Consider the following 26640-nt stretch of genomic DNA (forward strand, 5'->3'; position numbering starts at 1 on the left):
CCATTAGGATATCTATCGACTACACTCACATCATCATACTCATCTAAATTGTACACTGGGTCCATAAGGATATCTAAAGACTACACTCACATCGTCATACTCATCTAAATTGTACACTGGGTCCATTAGGATATCTAACGACTACACTCACATCATCATACTCATCTAACTTGTACACTGGGTCCATTAGGATATCTATCGACTACACTCACATCGTCATACTCATCTAAATTGTACACTGGGTCCATTAGGATATCTATCGACCACACTCACATCATCATACTCATCTAAATTGTACACAGGGTCCATTAGGATATCTAACGACTACACTCACATCGTCATACTCATCTAAATTGTACACTGGGTCCATTAGGATATCTAACGACTACACTCACATCGTCATACTCATCTAACTTGTACAAAGGGCCCATTAGAAAATCTAACATCTACACTCAAATCTCTATACTCATTTAACTTGTACTCTGGGTCGAAGAGGATATCTAACATCTACACTCACATCATCATACTCATTTAACTTGTACTCTGGGTCGAAGAGGATATCAAACATTTACATTCACATCATTTTACTCATTGTAACTAGTGAATTAGGTCAATGAGGATAGCTGACATCAATAATCACTTTATGACTCTGGTTAGGCCACCTTTTACATAAAAAAATAAACATCTATAAAAAATGGTCATTTTAAAGCCTACAAGACCGTTCTTTATCATAGAAAAATGTTTATAAAATGTGATTATCAACCATTAATTAATACCAGTCTGTGCAAGAATAAGTCATTGATTGTTTTAATAAAAGGGAATAATGTGCAGGTTCTGAAGTCATCTGGTGACCACTAATCAGATGTAAAATACTATCAAGTATACAGAAGGTAAAAAATGACTGCTTAGGGTTGTCCAAATAAATGCAATAGATATGCCTTGTTTGGCATTCATTCATTTTAGCATGATACATGTATATGGATATCTAAGCTTTACAGCAGCCTGTCATTACAGAGGGCAGCACTTGGAAGCTGTACATATTGAAAGAACACATAGGTCCCTAGGACAGATCTAGAGGGCAGCACTTGTAAATATTGGAGGAACACATAGGTCCCTAGGACAGAGGGCAGCACTTGTCCAATGTACATATTGGAGATAGGTCCCCAGTACAGAGGGCAGCACTTGTACATATTTGAGGTAGGTCCCCTGTACAGAGGGCAGCACTTGTCCAATGTACATATTGGAGATAGGTCCCCAGTACAGAGGGTAGCACTTGTACAATGTACATATTGGAGGTAGGTCCCCAGTACAGAGGGCAGCACTTGTACAATGTACATATTGGAGATAGGTCCCCAGTACAGAGGGTAGCACTTGTACAATGTACATATTGGAGATAGGTCCCCAGTACAGAGGGCAGCACTTGTACAATGTACATATTGGAGATAGGTCCCCAGTACAGAGGGTAGCACTTGTCCAATGTACATATTGGAGGTAGGTCCCCAGTACAGAGGGCAGCACTTGTACATATTGGAGATAGGTCCCCAGTACAGAGGGTAGCACTTGTCCAATGTACATATTGGAGATAGGTCCCCAGTACAGAGGGTAGCACTTGTACAATGTACATATTGGAGATAGGTCCCCAGTACAGAGGGTAGCACTTGTTATCTTACAAAACTTCAAGCACAAAAAATAACTGCCCTCATCAAATTAATCTAGGACACTACATATATCAGTGCAAGTAGGCTTAACAATGGTCATTAGTCTGATGAGGGTGACAGTGTAGTCATCGAAAAGTCACACTCTCAAATATCATATTGGTTGTGTTATATCACTTCTATCATTATCCCTTGCAGAAATAACCATGTCTATATACATACACCACACCAAGAATGAACGGGTATTATACAGGATTATACTAAAATCAATTTACCACATACACACACCTGTATTCTTAATATCATAGAAATATTACTAAGTATCGAATGATATAACAAAGGATAGCATTTGATTTGGCACTGGAGTTGTATCAGTCACATATCGCAAGTTGGAGTTGTATCAGTCACACATCCATACCTGGAGTTGTAAGGGTCACACATCATTATCTGGACTTGCATCAGTCACCTATCAATATCTGGAGTTATATCAGTCACACATCATTTTCTGGAGTTGTATCAGTCACACATCATTTTCTGGAGTTGTATCAATCACACATCATTAACTGGAATTTTATCAGTCACACATCGCTAGCTTGAGTTGGTATCAGTCACACATCATTAACTGGAGTTGTATCAGTCACTCATCCTTAGCTGGAGTTGGTATCAGTCACACATCAATCAACAGCTGGAGTTGGTATCAGTCACACATCATTTTCTGGAGTTGTATCAGTCACACATCATTAACTGGAAATTTATCAGTCACACATCGCTAGCTGGAGTTGGTATCAGTCACACATCATTAACTGGACTTGTCTCAGTCACTCATCCTTAGCTGGAGTTGGTATCAGTCACACATCATTAGCTGGAGTTGGTATCAGTCACACATCATTAGCTGGAGTTGTATCAGTCACAAATTGTTAGCTGGAGTTGTTTCAGTCACACATCAATAGCTGGTGTTGATTACTAGAAGGAGCTTGCACCAGACCACCGTCGTACTTGTTCATATGTCAGCCAAAATGTAAGGGACCAGGGGGCCTGGAACATTCATTATCGATATATAGAACATGAAATACACATCAATGCATGTCAATTTACCCTGACTTTCAAGTCACTCAGTATGTATAGTACATTGTGTATGTATTTTGTCTAAAAGGAAATAAAAGATGCTGATCTGTTGCACTGAAAATGATTTCTACATACATATACAGTATTTCAGACACATGATCTACATGACAGGAAAAGACAAATTTGGATTTTAATAATTAGTAATTGTTCATTGATCCTTATTAAAGCACACAGCAAAAACATAAGTTCTTTCTTTTGCTATAAGTATCAAGAATTTGCAAATTTTGCAAATTATTTCTACACATTGGCCTGATCACTGGACCTCAATTGTTACAAATTTCTGGGGATGATGAAAACACTTATTAATTTTTGAAGTTACCATTGCCAATTCATAGGATATACCTGCACAGCAATTTGTGAAGTTAGGAAGATGAAATTTTGGCAAAAAGAAACATCATCTAAGATGTAATTTCAAAGCTGACTGTATATGAGAAATATCATACCATCCGCAGCCATATTGGGACAAAACCTCGGTACAGGGCCCAGAATCCTTCCTGTTTAACAGTGGTCACTAGGCAGTCTACCGAACCTTTATACAGCAAACCTCTACAACACAATAACTTATAGACGTAAGATATAGGTGACAAAAGTAATGGGAATAACATGTGATATTGCCAACATATAAACAGCATGTAGCATAAGGCTATCATTGTGGTACATTTGTAATTTGTATAGAGATACTTCATGGCTATCAGGATGTCTGGCTGATTTACCTGCCGTTTTCTGTAGGCTGGTTCATGATTCTTGTCTTTACATTGTCTGCTGGTGTACCCAGTGTGGCTGCTACCAAACCAGACGTGGCACTTAAATATAAAAGATATAAACTGTTCTAAAACTAGACATGTCACTACATATATTACAAGTACACAAAACCAGATACTCCACCACAGTAAATGGTGTTAAATTTGACCCAAAACTAACATACAGTAGGTGTAAATAGTCTTATATACATGTACTATAAACTGTTCCGAAACTAGACATGGCATTAACATGAATGTTCCATTGATAACACACTGTCATCATACCAGATATACAACTATACACCATTACAGAAAGTGTCACACCATCAGTGATATTCTGTAACAGGCATTAAACTGATTCTGCCAGGTTGTAGATACGTACCTTGCTATTGTGTGTGTTACATAGTTATCCTTTAGTGTTGTCCACTTCAACACTGCTTGTTTCGTTGTGTCATATGTACATAAATCTGAAAGAGGACATTAAGACTGTAATATATGGCTCTTTATTGAGTATGTGAGGAGGTCTTTCTTATACAAAAAAGATCATTTTAAAAGAGTGTTGCAGTTTGCATCAAGAAATTATTTCCCTCTATAATATAATGCTGCCCTCTATACTGTAGACTTATACTCGCATGTTTACCAGTGCCGCCCTCTTTACTGTAGACTTATATCCTCCATGTTTACTAGTGCTGCCCTCTATACTGTAGACTTACCTCCAATGTTTACTAATGTTGCCCTCTAAACTTTACTAAAGTTTAGACTTATCTCAAATGTTTACTAGTGCTGCCCTCTATAATGCAGACTTACCTCCCATGTTTACTAGTGATGCACTCTATAATGCAGACTTACCTCCCATGTTTACTAGTGCTGCCCTTTGTACATTAGGAACACAGCCACGGTAGAGTCCTTTAAATCCTGCCTCAGCTGATATCTTTTTCAGTGCATGCAATCCACCTTTCACTCTATTAAGATAAAAATTAAAAGCAGTTGTATCATGTGTGGACGTTGTTGACATAAGCAAACTAAAATACTAGTGTAACATTGTGTCCAGTTGGATATCTAAAATTAAAAAAAACACAAATCTCAGCTTCCAGGTAGATGTGTAGTTAATATGGACACCATGACTGAAAACAATTAAAAATATTTTCAATTTGAAATCTTCATCAAGATGAAGATTTTGAAATATGAGATGGAATTAGAAAGGCCATCAAGTGTAAACAGTCCTTGATGTACAGTTATATGTATATTCAATATTGATTGAAAAAAAGAGTACGAGAAGGGGAGAGAGTCAATGTTTCATTTTCACACAATATAGTTATTCTAGTTTACAACTCACATCTCTATCTTTATTTTACACCCAACCTTTTGTTTGGTAAATTTGCTGTTATGTTCAATTTTACCAATATGATGTTTTCCATTTTAGATAAATCACTTACAAACAGAACAACTATCATTATGGTTCTGTTGTTATGGTTCAGCGGTCCTATAAAATGATTGATTCACCCTAAACATCAACACTTATCCATCAAGACCCCAAATAAAGATAAAAAAATATAAGGGACCAAGGGAGCGCACTTCAGAAGTTTGAGAAATATCCATTCAGATTTTTTCAAGAAATAGCAATACCAAACTTCTATTGTCAAAATCCAAGATGGCAACATATTGGTCATTCTGTTATTCTGATCAGAACCAAAATGGAATGGGCAGGAATAGAGATCAAGGGGAACCTGTATGTGAAGTATGAGAAATATCCATCCAGTAGTTTTTAAGAAATAGTGGTAACAATTTTCAATTGTGAGATCAAAGATAGCCAGCCACCTGTGGATATTTTTCTCTCTCAATCAGACTCAAAATGAACCAGGTACATGTACAACTAAGGACCCAAGAAAAGATGGCTGCCTATTGACCATTTTGTTTTTCTGATCAGAATAAAAATGGGTACAAGCCATACCTAAGGACCAAGAGAAACCTATTTGTGAAATTTGACTCTTGTCGCTTCAAGAAAAAAAGTGTTAAGTAGATATAAAAGCATGAGTCCTGTACATTTACCATACCTGGGTGGTTTGCCTTCCAATCTCCGTCTGCCTTCCATCTGTAACTGTACCTTGACTAGATCTGCTGGACTAACAACAAACTGGCCTAGGGCTCCAGCCGTTAGACCACCTAAAGAAGCTTTCCTGTGGGGGGAGAAACAGATTTCTATAAGACCTTGTAGATGAATGCCATCATTCATAGTCCATAGCAGTCCTCTATAACACCACAAAGGGTCAGTATTCATATGACATGAGTTTGACAGAGTTTTCTAAAATTTGTATGCTGATTTTGATTTAAAATCTTGCTTATTCTTTAATCAGCCCTAATTCCCATATTATAACATGTAGCTTAAAAACTACATGAACTAAAATGATGAAATGTACCTTACAAAACTGGCCTATGACAATCTTTGTAATTCTAACAACATTGACCTTTACCAACATATCCCCTAGCTCCAATACCTGGGACTGACATGAATGTGCTGCTTCCCTCTACACTGTTCTTATCTTACAGGAAATTTCCAGTGATGGCATGCCAACTATTCAGTGTCCTTGTACATCTAATTAACAATAATTCAAATACTGGTAACCAGACCAAAATGGGCCTTAATGGTCACCCTGAGGTTTTATACATTTTGGCAGATTTGATTCCTGTGAACTTGAAATTTAGGTCAATGTCATTTTCCACACCATAATAAAGGCCAAATATCAGGTCTCTGGGCCTCTTATTAAAAAGAAATTGTTAAAAGATTTTAGCATATTTGCCCCCTGAATGAAGGTCAAGGTAATTCATTTAAACAATCTTGATAGCTCTTTCCCAAGCATGCTACAGGCCTAATATAAGGTTTCTAGGACTCTTAATTAGCCAGAAGAATTAAGTCATTTAAAGATTTAGCATATTGGATCCCAGTGACTTTGAATGATGGTCAAGGTAACTGATTTAAACAAACTTGATCGCCCTTCACCTTAGCATGCTATAGGCCCAATATCAGGTCTCTAAGCCTCTTACTTAATGAGAAAGAGTTGTTTAAAGATTAAAGCATATTTGACCCCATGACCTTGAATGAAAGTCTAATATTATCATTCATTTCAAAATCTAGGTAACAAGATATAGGGTCAATATAAAGTATCTACCAGTAGGTCTCTTGTTGATAAAAAGTTGAAAATGTAAAGTATTTACGAACGGACCATGGACAATGGACAATGGACAAAAGACGATTAGAATAGGTCAATTGAAAATTTGTCCCTAGGTGACCTAATAAAAACTTTTCCTAGTAAAGTTAAATTCAGTCACCAACTTCCCATTTGTGACATTTTCAGTCAGTTGTTGTCACTCACCAAACAGGATAAGATCCATCTGCTTCCTTCTTCAATATACTGTCTCGTATCACCTCATAGAAAGACATACGCAAACCTGTATAAACTTAAGAACAGGAAAATCACTTCCAGGATACTGACAACCATTTCCTGAGAATTCGTTTACATCAAAATTTCTTGCTTGACAATCTCTTATAATCTTTTTTTCTATATTTTTTTCAGATATAATGTCACATTTACATTGTTCCTGTGTGTTCAGTACACTTACAGTGTAATGGATGTGTGACAGCTATCTAGAAGTATGTCTTGATACTATTAAATTAATATACATTGTACTTACTTACATGTCGGCAAAGAGCCGGCATTAATCCTTGGTAAATACTCGCCAAACCTTCCTCTCGCACTGTTGGTAAACAAGTCAAGATCAATTTAGTGGTCAAGAAAATGTACTTCAAAAGAGATATGAATTTCAGGATTAGTTGCCTCCACATTATTACAATCATGACATCTGCAGAACACTGCTGGTTCAAAATGATTTTAAATATACATTTAAGATAATTGTTTTTGTTACATATCAAAGAAATCACAGATAAAGGTGCATGCAAAACATGTTACACTACATGAAAGGCAAACAGGACTTATACTACATGAAAGGCAAACAGGACTTATACTACATGAAAGGCAAACAGGACTTATACTACATGAAAGGCAAACAGGACTTACACTACATGAAAGGCAAACAGGAATTTACTACATGAAAGGCAAACAGGACTTACACTACATGAAAGGCAAACAGGACTTATACTACATGAAAGGCAAACAGGACTTACACTACATGAAAGGCAAACAGGACTTACACTACATGAAAGGCAAACAGGACTTATACTACATGAAAGGCAAACAGGACTTACACTACATGAAAGGCAAACAGGACTTATACTACATGAAAGGCAAACAGGACTTATACTACATGAAAGGCAAACAGGACTTATACTACATGAAAGGCAAACAGCACTTACACTACATGAAAGGCAAACAGGACTTACACTACATGAAAGGCAAACAGGACTTATACTACATGAAAGGCAAACAGGACTTACACTACATGAAAGGCAAACAGGACTTACACTACATGAAAGGCAAACAGGACTTACACTACATGAAAGGCAAACAGGACTAAGTCAATTCAATGATGTCATGTCAACAATACGTTTGATTTATTTTGTTTAAAGTCCTATTTAGTCCTGATTTGGAGGTGGAGGAAAGCCAAGGTATATACCCAGAGAAAAACCACTAGCCTACAGTCAGTAACAGGCAACTGGCCCACTCAGCCATCACGGTCCCCGTCAACAATACAATGATGTCAACAATACAATGATGTCACACCAACAATACAATGATGTCACGTGAACAATTCAATGATGTCACATTAACAATTCAATGATGTCACACCAACAATACAATGATGTCACACCAATAATACAATGATGTCATGTCCACAACACAACGATGTCATGCCAACAGTACAATGATGTCATGCCAACAATACAATATCATGTCAACAATACAATGATGTCATGTCAACAATACAATGCTGTCATGTCAACAATACAATGATGTCATGTCAACAATACAATGATGTCATGTCAACAATTCAATTATGGAATTTTTACAATTCAATCATGACACATCATCATTGCAATATATTTTTTAAATATGTGGGCAATGAATTAAATAGCATGATCAGAAAAAAATAATCATCCCCTACCATGAGGCGGCAACAGAAAAACGCCCAACCCTTTGTGCAATAATCTTGATTGTCTTATTCTCTACAGAGCCTCAGGTTAGATCTCAATAACCAAGAATATCTCCTCTTTGTCGGAGAGTAATAGAACTTTCCCATGAGGGTGTGATAGAGAAAACCCAGTGGTTCAGGTTAGACAACCAAAAATATCACCATAAGGGTTGGACATTTCTCTGCCATACACTCAAGATAGAGCAGGTCATATTAATAAAAAATCGAACTGCTTCAATTTCAAAGATGGTAGCCACCATATTTGCCACAGTCATAGACACATATGCATGCATTATTGACTAATGACTTACAGAAAGCATTGTAGCCATCATAAGTATGCCACTGATGGTCCACATACATGTATCTCATATGATGACATGACTTACCAAAGCCTACACCCCATATTTATCAACTACTATAACTCATGAATTACAGACATGAGTAAATTTTCTGGCGACCATCCATCTTGGGTATTAATATATAAGGGATGTGACTTACCAATGCCAACAGCTGTGGCCACCATACCACGTTGCGGGGCACACACTCCATGGTTACCTATGTTGCTTGCAAGGACACCCTCCCTCTGCAGCTGTAGTCTTGTTTTTGTAATGTCAAATGGATATGTTGCTTGAAAAACAAAATACATATAACCAGATTATATGCACATTCCAATGGTCCTTTTCAATGTTTCATACCCTCATTATTGTTTTATTTTTAACATATCTTTACATAAGAGAATGTTAACGCTCACCATATTGTGAAATATATAAGGAGACATACTTTTAATTATTATATTTATAGATAGCCCAAAATATAAAATTTTATAGCTGCATTTACTACGATTAGATAGCAGGTGAATACATTTGCATAAGCTAGCTATTAGTAGATATATGTGTTTATAGACAATTTTCAGACACAAGTGCTATTTCGCTTGGCCTTTGGTCTTTAACATTAATTGACATCTAAATGTAACATAGCGCAGGATAATTTAAATTTAAATCACTGCCTCCGCTAGGGATTGAACCCAGGACCCTCTGGCTTAGTAGTCTTACGCTCAACTGATTGAGCATAAGAGAAAATCTCTCTCAAAGCGGTATATTGCAGCTAGTATTTACCAGGGTTACATAAATATAATGTGGTAATTAATAGCTTATAAAGCATGCATGTCGATCTTACATCACTTCCACCTTTTATACCGCATAATTCATATACAACCAAATTTGAGAAATTTCTTGCATGCAGATTAAACTCTTTTCTTAAAAGCTGATCATACACGAACTTTTAAAACTCCTAAATGACCACCATATGTAGAATCTGACATTTATCTATGGAATATGAGTCTGTTGAGCATGATCATGAGGAGTCCCCAGAGACATCTTAAACATAAAAAATCATGAAAATACTAAGAGATTTTTATTACTAAGTATATGTGGGTTTTTTTCATAACAAAGTACCGTATATCGTTTTTTTTTAACGTATGCCAAATTTCGCGTTTTCTGTACAAAATGACACGTTTTATTTTTAGCGTATTTCATTTTTAGCGTTTTCACAACATGTAATTCAAATTTTAGCGTACATATGTTTCATATACAACAAAAACGAAGAAGTACAGTACAAGAACATTTATTGAAAATCAAAAGTTCTAACATCGAACCTGGAACGCATACGTACCGCGTGTACCATTACACGTATGTGCGTCAATCGGCATGGCCTAGATATACTACAGATAATTCTCAGTTAAATGGAGATATATTTACATATCCAGGACTTTGCAGATGCCTGCTTCTTTGAAGCCGTTTGTTATAATCTCAGGCCTTGTTTTCAGGTGATCGTACAATTTAACCAACCACATTGCACCTAGTGGTTTCATTTTGGTATATACTTGCAAATTGGTCTTCCCTGACTCCTGCGATAAAGTTTGTGAAAGTTTATTCCAGAAGGATCGGCATGTAGAGTAATTAACATAACACATCAGTGGCACAAGATTTATGATAGTGATATACCTCATGAAAAAGTTTGAATGGCAGCTAGGAACAGTAGATTGGTATTAATTATATAGTGTTTGTCGCCTGAGTCGAGTTTACCTGGTTAGAAAACAGATTACAACACTACTTCAACTAGATCTGTAGACAGTGTTCAATACATATATATTGTAACATTGCTTTTGCAAAATGCTCTCTCTCTCTCTCTTTGTAAATATGATTGTTATATATCTAACAGGTCATCTCTTGCACGTATATTGTTTATCAATGTAATAGGAGTGGAAAAATGCACGGCCAGACCAGGGTTAGAACCCGGGACCTCCGAACACTAGCCGGATCGATGCTCTACCGATTGAGCTACCTGGTCGCCGATGATCGACCCGGTCCAGTTCCGCTACACTCTTCCCTCCCTTTTTTAAGTCTTCGACCCGAAGACTTCACAACTCACAACCCAGGTTCAGGTATCCCCTTGTCAAGTATTCACCTCACTTGAAACAAGGTTTGGTCACAGGCACCAAATGTAATAGGAGTGGAAAAATGCACGGCCAGACCGGGGTTCAAACCTGGGACCTCCGAACACTAGCCGGATGCTCTACCGTTTGAGCTACACATGTACCTGGTCGCCGATGATCGACCCTGTTCAGTTCCGCTACATCAATAATTGGAACAGGCTTAGTATAAGTCTGAAAACTTTTACCAAATCCATTTGTGTAAATAATTCATATGCAAATGAAATATGTTTATATCTTGAACACAAGTTTAACAGTTGAGGTCATTCACTAAAATTGACCATTGATTGCATGTTTTATTAGATTCGACTCCTGTGTTTACAAAGACAAGTTTATCTGCGATCTGACATCTGATATTACTGTATGTAGAGAGGCAAAGGGTGAACTGAATGACAGCTCTGTCATGATGATCAGTGACCAACTGGCCGTCACCTGAAGCTTCTATGTCATCTTAGTCTGACCTAGATGGCCCACGTACGTAATATTTACTTCTGAGTATAGTGTATTACTGTGTGCTACATTGACCGTTCACGTTCTGATAAATTATAAATAATTTGTCTGTCCCTTAACTTCTTGATCATGCTCTGATCAGCTGTTTGCGAAGGGGGATAACTCCCAGTTCCCATTCCGAGATCAAAGTACACACGCACAGGTATACACTGTAATTGTAAAGTATGATGCGCGACATCCGCAATATTCTTACCTGCTTCTGCTACAACTGCAGAAAATGCTGAAAGTGCAAATTTCAATGCAAGCGGGTCCGTATTCTCTTGGTTAGATCGTCTGCTGCCACCCGTCATGATATCTTGTTGTTTTTTTTCACTGTATCATGTGTCCCGTCGTCCTTCACGCCCTATTTCAAACAGGATTCGCAAACTTAAATACGTTTCATATCTTCTGTATTTCTGACGAAAAACTGTTTTTGTGTTTATTTGGTTAAAATATGTTATGCGTTGTAGTTTCACATACTTATCAATTAATTAATTATCAGAAACCGTATGGTAAGTAAAGCTTTACGTTCACTACCAACAAACAGGAAATGACCAAAGTAGTATCCGGATATACAAGTGTTAAAATAAACAACAGAGCGTCATCCGATTCCGGAATGAATTTATCTGTGTTATTTTATATGCATGTTATTTGGGTACATACGAGATAGGTAACATAATCACAGACGGATATAAAATAAAAAATACAACTTTGAGAAGTTTGGTATCACAGAAAGTAAATAGTACAGTGTACAAGGTACAGTTGAGTGTAAGCTAACCTTTACACCTATAGTGCACTAGTAGTGCACTACGTTTAAACAACAGGTAAACTAGTAGTACACTACGTTTAAACTACAGGTAAACTAGTAGTACACTACGTTTAAACTACAGGTCAACTAGTAGTGCACTACACCCAAAGGGTTGATGAACGACAAAACCCCCATACAGGTAATGGGCAGTACCCAAGGCTAACTGTGAGTTTTACCTGTACTGTATAAAGACTATCTAACAGCTATATTCAAAGAGTTATTTAAAAGGTTTTGGAAGCTTGGTTTGATGTTACAATGTATATTTCAACCTTTCTATTCTTGTTAATTATACACTGTAACTAAGTTAGTTACAAATTTACATTATAAATCCTTAAACTAAGTTAAATTGTTCAAGCCAGGTTTCATTTATCTTTTGGTCCTTTATATTTTGTATCGATTAATCAGTTACATGTATATATTTCACATATTTAATTCCTTTTTTTTCATCACATGAAAGTATATAATAAAACATTTGAAAACAATTATCGTGACTTGGAACTATTTTCAATTTGATAAATTAATTTATATTGAAGTTTAATTTCAGATTAAATTAAGCGGCATATTCATAATTTTATTTTCGATGTGATATTATGCTTATTAAAACCTAATTCAGCCCATTATGGCATAATATATGTTGTACATTATATGTGTATACATCCAATGCTTAAAGTCAGAAACCTGAATACATAAAGAAATTATTAAAGCCTTGATTTAATTAACATGTAAAGAAAGAGATTCTTTGGATGTACTGGTAATTAAGTGATCTACATTTCAAAATTTTAAGTTTATAAAAGGTATATGTTACTTGAAATACACCGTCCGTCTTCCTTTATATACACATGTGGAACTTAAGCCAAAGTTTTTTTTCTACAGTTCACGCTTACATGTTTTTTTGCAATATTGTTTAAAAACAAAATTTTGGGATACATTTTGATCAGTATTTAAGTGTTTCCCTATTGCATAAGAAAATTATTAATTAATCTTTACCTTAAAATGTAATACTGATGGGGATTTTACCACTTCTTGTAATTAAAGAAAATCAGCACATAAACTATATTTATTGAATATCTTTATTGTTAAGAAAAATGTATATAAAAATTAATTATTTTTTGATGATTCGCAAAAAAAATCCCAACTCTATTTTAAAAAAACCCAAGAACCACAGGTAGACATTATATATGGATAGTGTTAGATGCTAATTACATGTAGGTAAAGCAGAAGAGACTAGCACAGCGTGCTATAAATGGACCCCTGGGGGGTAATTGGGGACTTGACAAAACTCAATAGCCAGGTGTTAAAACAGGAACTGGATCAACTACATGTATAGGTAGAGGTGTTATGGAGGTCCATAAGGTGGTGGTGAGATAGGGTTTGGGCCCTGGGGCCCAGGTGGCCATGACAACAGGCATGTCCTGATAGTACCAATTATACATACAGGTCCATGTACATAACTTGTTGTGTAAATATTGTCTCTTACAGAACATAAATGAGAATATACGAAACTTCTCATTAGTGATTATGTACTATGAAATGATTTCATGGTTGAAGTAACAGATATTAGTAAAGTAACAATACATTGAATTTAAAAATATTTTTCTCTGATGAAATAATAGATCTATATTAAAATATATGTACATAAACAGTGTAGTCATCAAGGCCTAAGGTAGAATTAATCATTAATATAAAATATTTATAATTACATCTAAAAAATAAATGAAAAGCATCAACATTTTGAAATCATGAAGATAAACCTTAATTTTACACTATAATCAGGGACATATGATACTCTTATTATATGTCCCTGCTATAATGAAATAACGGTATTACGTTGACTCGTCTCAATACAGTTTATAACCAATTCCATTATTCTACACCATATATTTGTATTTGCTTTGTGCAGTAGACTGGAATCATTTACATATCTACAGTAACATATATAATTGCTTCTGTCTACTTTAGAATATCTCGTAAAATGAGCATTTATAAGAAAACCTTTCCGCATACAAATTAAACAGTGCTGATTGTTGATGTTAGTATAAATCAGATCTATGATTGAGACGAAGCTGTTCAACTCTATTTTCATAAACATAATCCGTCTTCTATAATTTCTGTTATTACTTGTTATATTGCATTTTCTACAAAACGCAAATTAATGTTATTGGAAAAAAAATCTTTAAATTTCTACACTGCACACACGACTTTTATTAAGTTTGTGAATCAGGTGATATTAACCTGTTTTCAAGATATATGGCATATCATTGTAAAGATACATTTATAGTTCCCTCATTGTCGGAAATATGTTATTGTATTTAATATACAGAATAACGCGTAATTAATGTGTAACAATGTTACAACGTTGCACTTGTAGATCAAATATAAAAAAAACCGAGAATACCAGTTGTAATGAATATCAGACTTTCAGCATTGTGGCCATATTGATTTTTAGTTCAAATTCATTATCTTATAAATTGTTCCGACTAGTTGGTAAACCCTGTTTATTACGGTGGCTGATTTGTGCCATTTCGTTATTTCGTTAAAGAACGAGAATTTAGATATTTCATTTTCGTCTTTTCGGGGCGAAAAGACGAAAATGAAATATCTAAATTCTCGTTCTTTCGTCTTTTCGCCCCGAAAAGGCGAGAATTAACAAACTTTAATTCTCGTCTTTTCGCCCCGAAAAGACGACAAGTCATACGCGAAAAGACGAAACTAATGCACGCTAATTAGTGACCTTAATTCTCGTCTTTTCGTAATTAAAAATCTCGTCTTTTCGTCTTTTCGCCTTTTCGCCCCGAAAAGACGAAATTTAACAGACCTTAATTCTCGTCTCTTTGCCCTGAAAAGATGAAATTTAACAAACCTTAATTCTCGTCTTTTTGCCCCGAAAAGACGAAATTTAACAAACCTTAATTCTCGTCTTTTTGCCCCGAAAAGATGAAAAGACGAGATTTTTAAACACGAAAAGACGAGAATTAAGGTCGCTAATTAGCATGCATTAATTTCGTCTTTTCGCGTATGACTTGTCATCTTTTCGTCTTTTCGGGGCGAAAAGACGAGAACTAGAGTTTGTTAATTCTCGTCTTTTCGCTCGGAGCGAAAAGACGAGCCCCGAAAAGACGAAATAACGAAATGGCACAAATCAGCCACCGTAGTTTATACTGTAAAATTACATCGAAGAGCGGCATTTTATATTAGCCTCCATTTACAAAATGTTTATACTATCGTAGAGTGGCATCTTTTCTTAGCCTCAATTAAAACAAGAAATATCTTTAAAAAAGATAAACGGCATAGTTTTAATGCTGGTGGTTATAATGTAAAACTACTGGTGAAATAAATTAATGAACTACATTTTAATTAATAAATACGCAGTTTCAGCACGGATAACAAAATTATATCAGTTTGAATCATTTTTGGTGATAATAGGACTGCAAATGTGTCATTTGAATAGATGCATCCACTTATTCAGCTTGCATTCAATTTAAAAGGGACATCACGATAAACGTTACAATTTTCACTGAATGTACGCGTTTTGTTCCTTTCCAGTTATGTTTCTGTGCTGTCCCAATGTTCACAGTCAATCCCTATGTCCAGCTTGACCACTCGATTTAGTTGGGAATCCCCCTCTTAATTTAGCGCGGAAATTATTTTTAAATTATTACGTGACTGTTTTGAAATCGTGGCAACACAAACAGACGATAGTTTACAAGGCGATATCTATATTCCGTCTGGGTTAGTTGGATAACGATATTATACAGTGGTTTAAATGTTAAATAACACGTTCTGTATATATTACGGCACACATATTTATGTGTAAATAAGTGTAAACACTGTTCATATAGCATTGTGACAGTAGCGATGTACTGGTACAGACTGTGTAAATATTACCGAGCTTGTGGAACTATTACAGAGTTTGTGTTAATATTACAGAGTTTGTGTAAATACTAGCCTACCGAGATTGTCATGACCTACTATCAAACAATCAAGCAGAATACGAGCGGCGTCCGTATTACTGCTGTTTTCATGTTTGAACTGTTACAATCTATTGTACTGCTTCCCAAGTTTAATTATAGGATTGTGTTTGACCCATTTCCCTATTATTCTCTTCATTGCGGAAGCTGTTATCGTTTCCAACCGCAGTCGATTCACAATGGAAGCCATTTTTGTTTCCATGTGTTTTAGTTTGTTGTGCGCATGCGTTTATCGTATATGTCACAAATTTGCATATTCAGAGTGATAACCTTTTAATAATTGATAATTGATGTTTTTATGTACATACATCATCAAATTCGAATGGTTATTGTCCAGAAGGTTATTTTTTTAAAAGATATACCCAATAATATGATAGAAAATACAAAATAAATATTGGTTTATCTTGAGGTCCCTTTAACTTTGTTTCGTTTTAAACTGTATATCTGCATTTTGCATTGACCGCTACATTGACCAATCACGTACTTCATCTTGACAGAAACGCCACCTGTCGCGTCATATCCGGGGCGAAAACAAAATTAGACGGCTATGCCGAAAAAAAAACCGTTAATACTATCGTAGAGTGGCATCTTACCTAAGCCGCCATTCACAAAGTGTTTATGCTATCGTAACGCGGCGTCTTACCTCGGCCTCCATTAACAAAGTGTTCACCTGCATTACTCAGCACATTGTTTTTACCCAGAATATCAGATAACTTACGAACTTAGTTAATTTGAATCAATTTTTGAAATCAATAATATGTCCCAATCATCTTATAGGAACAGTAATAATATCACTTTATGGTTAAGATATGGACGTCATTTCCAAAAATAATTGAGATACTTCACGACATATTTCATTTTTTTGCGCTTTCGAAATCAAGTGAATGTAAATACAAAATACATAGCAGAAAATCAAGCTAAGTTGAAATACCCGTTATTTAAGCATCCTCATCGCCAAGCCAGAAATCGTACTTTGTCACTGTTACTGATCATATATCCATAACAACCCCAGCATGTGTGTATTTTACCACATGACTGTCTGATAAGCTCAGAAAACGTGGATGTATTTCTATACATGCACAACATACAACAAAAGATATGATGAACATGAACTGTATGAAAAACGGTATCTAGTTTTCAGAAAGAAAAAAACAATCATTTAAAAGAAAGCGATAAAATAGATTAACTATACAAAATGAGATAAAACATTTCACAGGCGATTTACCTTTCCCACAAATTTCTCTTCTTTCTCACTACAAACAAATACACATTAGTTATAACATACGTGGGAAGTCACATCTATTTTTATTATAGATTACGCAATATAAGCACATTCCATTTAACACAGTAAGACTATTGGGCTCGGTCTACAGGTGGAACGCACACCTGCAGTTGTGATCCACGTACCACCTCATCACACCGTGTTGACCCATTATATCTTATCTGGGCATGCGCTATGCGTATATAATTGAGCTGTCACGATGACATATACATGTATTGTCAAACTTTCTGGACTTTAGCCGAACATCGTCGAGGGTAAATACCTCGAACATACCTGGCTATAATGACCTCCGGATTACTAGTCTTAGTTCAATAAATGGAGTTAAAGGGAGCTAGCCTGAACGGTATATAGCTAACCGAAAGTGATTTTACAGGTGTATGTTAATTAATGTTTATGGGAGGCTTATCTTTAATCTGTAGACTTTGTTAACGAGTTATTGAAATAATAAACGATGTTGCTAACATGCTCATATACACTTTTGTGAACAATATCTATGGATAGCCACACTACATGAATAAATGACAACTTGAAAATGGTTGTTGCATATCACAAAATTGGCTTCCGTTTTACAGATGATCAAATAATAACTAGATTATATGTATGCAGGTGTACATAAGGAGAAAGTTATGCTTGATGGAGGTTAACCACAACAGTTGCCTCCCTTTGTATAACCATGGACACATTAACTTTGTATCTCGCCTTCAGCAGCAATGATAACCGACCTTACTTTACAGAACTACAGAACCGCTCAAAACAAACGGTCGAGCTTTCTTCAGGTATACATGTACAAATTCTTTCTGATGATGCACGTCATTGAGATATATTCGGATCGCCCTTTTTTGATTTGGAAGCTACTTTGTATTTCATGATCTTCTCCGATTTCTCCTCATCAGCTTTTAGTTGGACATCCTGTTGTGTAATGCATTTTTGATATGCTGTTTGACTGGTAAGTTTACGTATTTATAACCTTCTGTTTGATTGGCAGGTTGCCAAAAATATTGCCCAAAACTCATTAGCCAAAAATCACTCCAAAAACATTCCAAACATTCAAAAAAGAGAAAGAAAAGAAACGTCTTAACTTTTAATCCTCAATTATACATAGAAAGTTACAACAAACCTTTCGATCTGCCACAGTTGCTTGAATATCTTAAAAAAGCACACGATTCAGCAGCTGGGTCCGATGAAATTACATATCATTTTCTGACACACCTACCGGAATCATCATTACGATGTCTCCTACATTGTATATATATCTACTCAAGTCCACGCTTCCGGAAAGATCCAATTAAGAGTCTTGGAAGGAATCTACAATTATTCCGATTCCAAAACCTGGCAAGGACGTCACGGAACCAAACAGTTACCGTCCTATCTCTTCATTTCTTCATAGCCGCATTTGTAAAACACTTGAACGGATGATAAACACCAGACTAGTTTGGTTCATGAATCCAACAATATTTTGAGTCCACTCCAAAGTGGATTCAGAAACCATAGAGGAACGATAGACCGTCCGATTAGAATCCTTTATTCGAGAAGATTTCGCAAAGAAGTGTGTAGCACTTGGGGCTTTTTGAACAACACCAGCGAAAACCCTTTTCGTAGAGGCAAATGAGTCATCTTTAAATGACCGAAGGAAAATAAACTGGCTCTACAATATGCCGTTCAGATGAAGTCAAATCTGTTAAAACCCGGCTTTCAATCTTGTTCTCAATCCCCAATACCGAACTATCTCCACTCAAAACCAAAAACTCTTACCAACATTTGGTATAAGAATTTCAAACGTGTTTTCATGAACTTGACATACGCATAGACAACACAGGCGACTACACTGTATCTGATGAACCACCATAGCCTGTCGAAAAACCTTTTATTGCATTTTTGCCAGTGAAATATAGAAATTTATCAAATTAATGAAACTTATATTTTCACTGCACCTATGAGCAGTGAAAATATAAGATTTTGCAATGAAAATATAAATTTTTGCAGAGAAAATATAAGTTTTCCGTTTTTTTAACCAATCAGATCGAACCTTTTTTATTCCCCTCGTTGAAACTTGCTGATTTTTCCAGTTGAAGTGGAGAAAGATAGATTGGTTATTTTGCTGTATTTCTGAAATATTCGGACTAGTTTTTTTTTTTACAAAATACTCACTTGACGTTAGCTATTCATGCACAGATTCTCCGATAACAGCAGAAAACGGCGCTGATCAGTCCTTTCAAAATGGCGCCGTTAAGTTGACGTGGAGTAACGCCACAAAGAGATGACGTCATTACTGATTCCCGCACTTCTTGACACTTTCAGTTGTTTCAATTTTGTTTTTAAGTATATGAAATGCAATAAAAACAAAATTGAATGGTTTTCCGTTAAATACAAATGTATTACATATATTTCACGCGTATGAAATAATATTGCAATATTGATATTCTGTCATACTCGTGAAATATATGTTATATTAAACGGGAAACCATTCAATATCCTCTATATATTGACCTTCCTCTGCATGAGAGTGCAAAGTCGAGTACATTGCCCGAAGAGCACAAATCTTCCTTTCGGGAGTGCATTGCAAGTTTCCGCGACTACATTTAGATATACACTGATGGCTCAAAACGTGGTGAAAATGTCTCAATAGCATGTTACACCGATCACCATTGCTCTTCAATCCGTTTACCAGATGGTGCCTCTATTTTCTCCTCGGCAGAATGCGCCATCGGTTTGGCCCTCGACCATATTAATGAATAAAGAGACAGCCATTTGTTCTGACTCTTGACTCTCTGTCTGTCCTTCAGAGGTTAAAATTACGAGATCCTAAAAACACGCTCGCACAAAACCCTCGAATATCTCATATCTTTAAAAAAAAAAAAAAGAAAAAAAAAGGCAAAATAACTTTACTTTGGATTCCGAGCCATGTGGGAATGAAAGGCCAGCAACTTGTTGACCCACAAGCAAACATGCTAATGCTAAAGTAAATGGTAGCAACGCTGGTCTCGAGAAACGAGCAACAAACTTTTTAGAGTACAGCCAAAACTTAAAACATCCATTCCCAGTCGGAAAGATCATAGAGAGGAAGTTGTCTTTTCGGCTCCGTACCGGACACACATATCTTACTCATTTGTTCCCTTTGAGACAAGAAGATTCAACAATATGCGAATTAGTTCACAGTGGAGCATTTTCTAATAAAATGTATATGAAAACTCTGTTCAATTCCGTGATTCGAAAACACTATTTAGCTATTTGAAAGTCATCGATCTATTCTATAAACTTTGATGTGCCTTTACCTTACTCTCTTTGACGTTGTATATATATCACAAAGTTTACATAATCTATTCCGTTATATTTTATATCATTTTAACCCATTTCTTTATCATAATAATCTAAGTATACAAAACTCAAATAAAATAATAAGTATATTGTGTGGCCCTAAATGACCCAAGCTGTCGATGGGTCGTAACCAAAACAAACAAACAAACAAATCTTTGTTTGACTGGTAGGTTGACTTGTTTATGATGCCCTATTTGACTGGTAGGTTGACTTGTTTATGATGTCCTATTTGACTGATAAGGTGACGTGTTTATAACCTTTGTTTGACTCGTAGGTTGACGTGTTTATAACCTTTGTTTGACTGGTAGGTTGACGTGTCTATAACCTTTGTTTGACTGGTAGGTTGATGTGTTTATGATGTCATATTTGACTGGAAGGGTGACGTGTCTATAACCTTTGTTTGACTGATAGGTTGACGTGTTGATGGTGCCCTGTTTGACTGGTATGTTGACGTGTTTATGATGTCCTATTGGACTAGTAAGTTGACGTGTTAATAACCTTCTGTTTGACTGGTATGTTGACGTGTTTATGATGTCCTGTTTGACTGGTATGTTGACGTGTTTATGATGTCCTGTTTGACTGGTAGGTTGACGTGTTTATGATGTCCTATTTGACTGGTAGGTTGACGTGTTTACGATGTCCTATTTGAAAATTTCAAAAAAAAAATCGCACGACAAATAAAAAATCGCAGATGGTAAATATAAGCATTGAACGGCTTTCAGTTGGCATTCATAGTCAATATGCGCGCGCTTCATGGAATTTGCCTCTGTCCAGTTGGCATTCATATTGACTATGAATGCCAACTGAAAGCCGTTCAATGCTTAAATGATGCCCTATTTGACTGGTAGGTTGACGTGTTTATGATGTCCTATTTGACTGGTAGGCTGCCGTGTTTTTAACCTTCTGTTTGACTGGTAGGTTGACGTGTTTATGGTGCCCTATTTGACTGGTTGGCTGACGTGTTTATAACCTTCTGTTTGACTGGTTGGTTGACCTTCTGTTTGACTGGTAGGTTGACGTGTTTATAACCTTCTGTTTGACTGGTAGGTTGACGTGTTGATCATGTCCTATTGGACTGGTAGGTTGACGTGTTTATGATGTCCTGTTTGACTGGTAGGTTGACGTGTTTATGATGTCCTATTGGACTGGTAGGTTGACGTGTTGATGACTTTCTGTTTGACTGGTAGGTTGACGTGTTTATGATGTCCTGTTTGACTGGTAGGTTGACGTGTTGATCATGTCCTAACTGGTAAGTTGACGTGTTTATGATGTCCTGTTTGACTGGTAGGTCGACATGTTTATATTTTCCCATTTTACAGGTACATGTAGTTTGAATTATTCATAATATCCAGTTAAAACCTATAAAGACAAACACAATTTTGTCTTTTAAGATGATTTTCGATTTCCAGGACCATTGAACACTTTAACTAAATATAGTTTGGAACGTAGTTGTTTAAGAACTCGGCATGCATGTAAATAAATGAAAATAGAAAAAAAAAACTTTAAAAAGTAAACAGGAAATATCTCAAAGAAAATTTTAATGCCTTGGTTTATTTTATGGCAATATGAAGGGTTCGCTAAAACTGAGAGTTTCCAGTGGTGCATTCTTACATGAAGTGTCAAGATATCAGGTGCCAGCTGTCATCGTCTATTGATAACGAAGCATGTGATCGTAAGAGGAATTTGTATTGAGGTTCTACATCACAGACCAACTCCCAAGTAACATAAACAACCCATATTCTACGGTTAATAATGCAAAGTATGTCTAAACAAGATATTTAAATAGTTGTATATTGAGATATAAGTTTCCTTGTACCAGGTTTTCAAAATGGGTGAAACAAGTGGGAAGGAGAACATGAAACTACTTGATATGTTGTCTACCGATAAGGAATATCAAAGATCTGTATTGTCATTTGTAACTGCACGTTATGTAACTCATGGTCAGATACATACATGTAGCTACTGGAGGGGTAACTCGTATTACATCAAGTATGAGATCGAGTGATAAACATACTAACCAGAGACTAATATCTGAGACTAATTATCTTCTTTCTAACATAAAACCAAATTAATAGTATATGTTATTCATTGTGTAGTGTATATCGATAATATTAATGAGGATCAAACAAGACGAAAACACGGTGGCATCACAAAGAAATAGGTGGGTTTTAAAAAATTGAAAAAAGGCACTGAATATATGCACCGATACACACGAATTACCTCCAACTAAGTCCAAAATAATGGACTGGTTAAGTCTGTATATAACGAGCTTTACACGCAAGCGGAAACTTCTCGTACCATAAATTGGGTTAAACTAGTGAAGAACATATTATGTACTCATGGTGTTGGTTATCTTTGGCTTGAACAAGGAGTTGGAGATATTGATGTTTTTTTTATCATTTTTCCAATCAAGGGTACGAGACATATTTATACAGGACTGGCAAAGAGAGCTTGTAGACTCGCCATGAGCCAGATGTTATATACTTTTCTCAAATGAATTCGGTTACAAGAGATATCTTGATATTGTTACTATTCACACACAAAATAATTAATAACAAAGTTTCGGGTATCTCCTCATAAATTAAATATAGAAACAGGAAGACGGCATCGCCCGATTCCGATACCTCCGGAAATGCGTTATTCTTTTGTTTTTTTTGTATTCAAATCGAAAACGAATATCATTTTACATTGTATTATGGAATGCCCCATTATACTCAGAAATTAGGTCAAAATTTTTGCATAGGAAATATCATGTTAGACCTAATATGTGTAAAATTATAGATGGTACATGATGTAAGTCATCATAGAACTGTACCATCATTGAAAACCTGGATATGTATATTTACAGAGCGAGTAGATTAAGAAATAAAATACTGTTTAACTAAGAGACATGTGGAATTGCCTGTATAGTATCCCACGCTTACTTTATGGTAATACTTTTGTCATGCTTTAATGGTCTGTCATAAATACTGTGACGAAATATTTCATTTATCAATTTATCGATTGTTGTTGGCTGAAATCGTACGAAAATAGTATTATATATTTGTAACTATTCCTATTGAGTATTAATCCTAGTATATATTCAATTCTGTTCCACCATGTACTGTACATATGTATGTTGATTATCTGCACAAAGACAACAATGTCTATTGCAAAATAAAGACACATCACATATATATATCGGTTGATATAAAATGCTGTCGTTTTATTACGCAGGTACTATGATAAACCCAACAGGGCCCTATACAGGTACTATGATAAACCCATCAGGGCCCCTATACAGGTACTATGATAAACCCACCAGGGCCCCTATACAGGTACTATGATAAACCCAACAGGCTCCTATACAGGTACTATGATAAACCCATCGGGACCCCTATACAGGTACTATGATAAACCCATCGGGACCCCTATACAGGTACTATGATAAACCCATCAGGGCCCTATACAGGTACTATGATAAACCCATCGGGACCCCTATACAGGTACTATGATAAACCCATCGGGACCCCTATACAGGTACTATGATAAACCCATCAGGGCCCTATACAGGTACTATGATAAACCCATCAGGGCCCCTATACAGGTACTATGATAAACCCATCAGGGCCCCTATACAGGTACTATGATAAACCCATCAGGGCCCCTATACAGGTACTATGATAAACCCATCAGGGCCCCTATACAGGTACTATGATAAACCCATCAGGGCCCCTATACAGGTACTATGATAAACCCATCAGGGCCCCTATACAGGTACTATGATAAACCCATCAGGGCCCCTATACAGGTACTATGATAAACCCATCAGGGCCCCTATACAGGTACTATGATAAACCCATCAGGGCCCCTATACAGGTACTATGATAAACCCATCAGGGCCCCTATACAGGTACTATGCTAAACCCAACAGGACCCCTATACAGGTACTATGATAAACCCATCAGGGCCCTATACAGGTACTATGATAAACCCATCAGGGCCCCTATACAGATACTATGATAAACCCATCAGGGCCCCTATACAGATACCATGATAAACCCATTGGAACCCCTATATAGGTACTATGATAAACCCATCAGGACCCTATATAGGTACTATGATAAACCCACCAGGGCCCCTATACAGATACTATGATAAACCCATCAGGGCCCCTATACAGATACCATGATAAACCCATTGGAACCCCTATACAGGTACTATGATAAACCCATCAGGGCCCTATACAGGTACTATGATAAACCCATCAGGGCCCCTATACAGATACTATGATAAACCCATCAGGGCCCCTATACAGATACCATGATAAACCCATTGGAACCCCTATACAGGTACTATGATAAACCCATCAGGACCCTATATAGGTACTATGATAAACCCACCAGGGCCCCTATACAGATACTATGATAAACCCATCAGGGCCCCTATACAGATACCATGATAAACCCATTGGAACCCCTATACAGGTACTATGATAAACCCACCAGGGCCCCTATACAGATACTATGATAAACCCATCAGGGCCCCTATACAGATACCATGATAAACCCATTGGAACCCCTATATAGGTACTATGATAAACCCATCAGGACCCCTATACAGGTACTATGATAAACCCACCAGGGCCCCTATACAGGTACTATGATAAACCCATCAGGGCCCCTATACAGGTACTATGATAAACCCAACAGGACCCCTATACAGGTACTATGATAAACCCAACAGGACCCCTATACAGGTACTGTGATAAACCCATTGGAACCCCTATACAGGTACTATGATAAACCCATCAGGGCCCTATACAGGTACTATGATAAACCCAACAGAACCCCTATATAGGTACTATGATAAACCCACCAGGGCCCCTATACAGGTACTATGATAAACCCATCAGGGCCCCTATACAGGTACTATGATAAACCCAACAGGACCCCTATACAGGTACTATGATAAACCCAACAGGACCCCTATACAGGTACTATGATAAACCCATTGGAACCCCTATACAGATACTATGATAAACCCATCAGGGCCCTATACAGGTACTATGATAAACCCAACAGAACCCCTATATAGGTACTATGATAAACCCATCAGGGCCCCTATACAGGTACTATGATAAACCCATCAGGGCCCTATACAGGTACTATGATAAACCCACCAGGGCCCCTATACAGATACTATGATAAACCCATCAGGGCCCCTATACAGGTACTATAATAAACCCATCAGGGCCCCTATACAGGTACTATGATAAACCCATCAGGGCCCTATACAGGTACTATGATAAACCCATCAGGGCCCCTATACAGGTACTATGATAAACCCATTGGAACCCCTATACAGGTACTATGATAAACCCATCAGGGCCCTATACAGGTACTATAATAAACCCACCAGGGCCCCTATACAGGTACTATGATAAACCCATCAGGGCCCATATACAGGTACTATGAAAAACCCACCAGGGCCCCTATACAGGTACTATGATAAACCCATCAGGGCCCCTATACAGGTACTATGATAAACCCATCAGGGCCCCTATACAGGTACTATGATAAACCCATCAGGGCCCCTATACAGGTACTATGATAAACCCAACAGGACCCCTATACAGGTACT

At 36.6% G+C, this 26640-nt stretch overlaps 1 protein-coding gene across 1 annotated transcript; it reads right to left on the minus strand.

The window, feature by feature from the left end:
- Positions 1-1503: 1503 nt before the first annotated feature.
- On the minus strand, positions 1504-12187 carry LOC117329663 (mitochondrial uncoupling protein 4-like). The gene is made up of 10 exons (XM_033887704.1): positions 11860-12187; positions 9164-9292; positions 7211-7273; positions 6892-6976; positions 5575-5697; positions 4370-4482; positions 3903-3987; positions 3494-3583; positions 3224-3326; positions 1504-2690 (listed from the first exon to the last, which is right to left on the minus strand). The coding sequence occupies exons 1-10, from the start codon at positions 11954-11956 to the stop codon at positions 2619-2621; spliced, it is 960 nt and encodes a 319-aa protein (XP_033743595.1). The 5' UTR covers positions 11957-12187; the 3' UTR covers positions 1504-2618.
- Positions 12188-26640: the final 14453 nt, after the last annotated feature.

Source organism: Pecten maximus, chromosome 1 (genome assembly GCF_902652985.1).
Source record: "Pecten maximus chromosome 1, xPecMax1.1, whole genome shotgun sequence".
Taxonomy (NCBI): domain Eukaryota; kingdom Metazoa; phylum Mollusca; class Bivalvia; order Pectinida; family Pectinidae; genus Pecten; species Pecten maximus.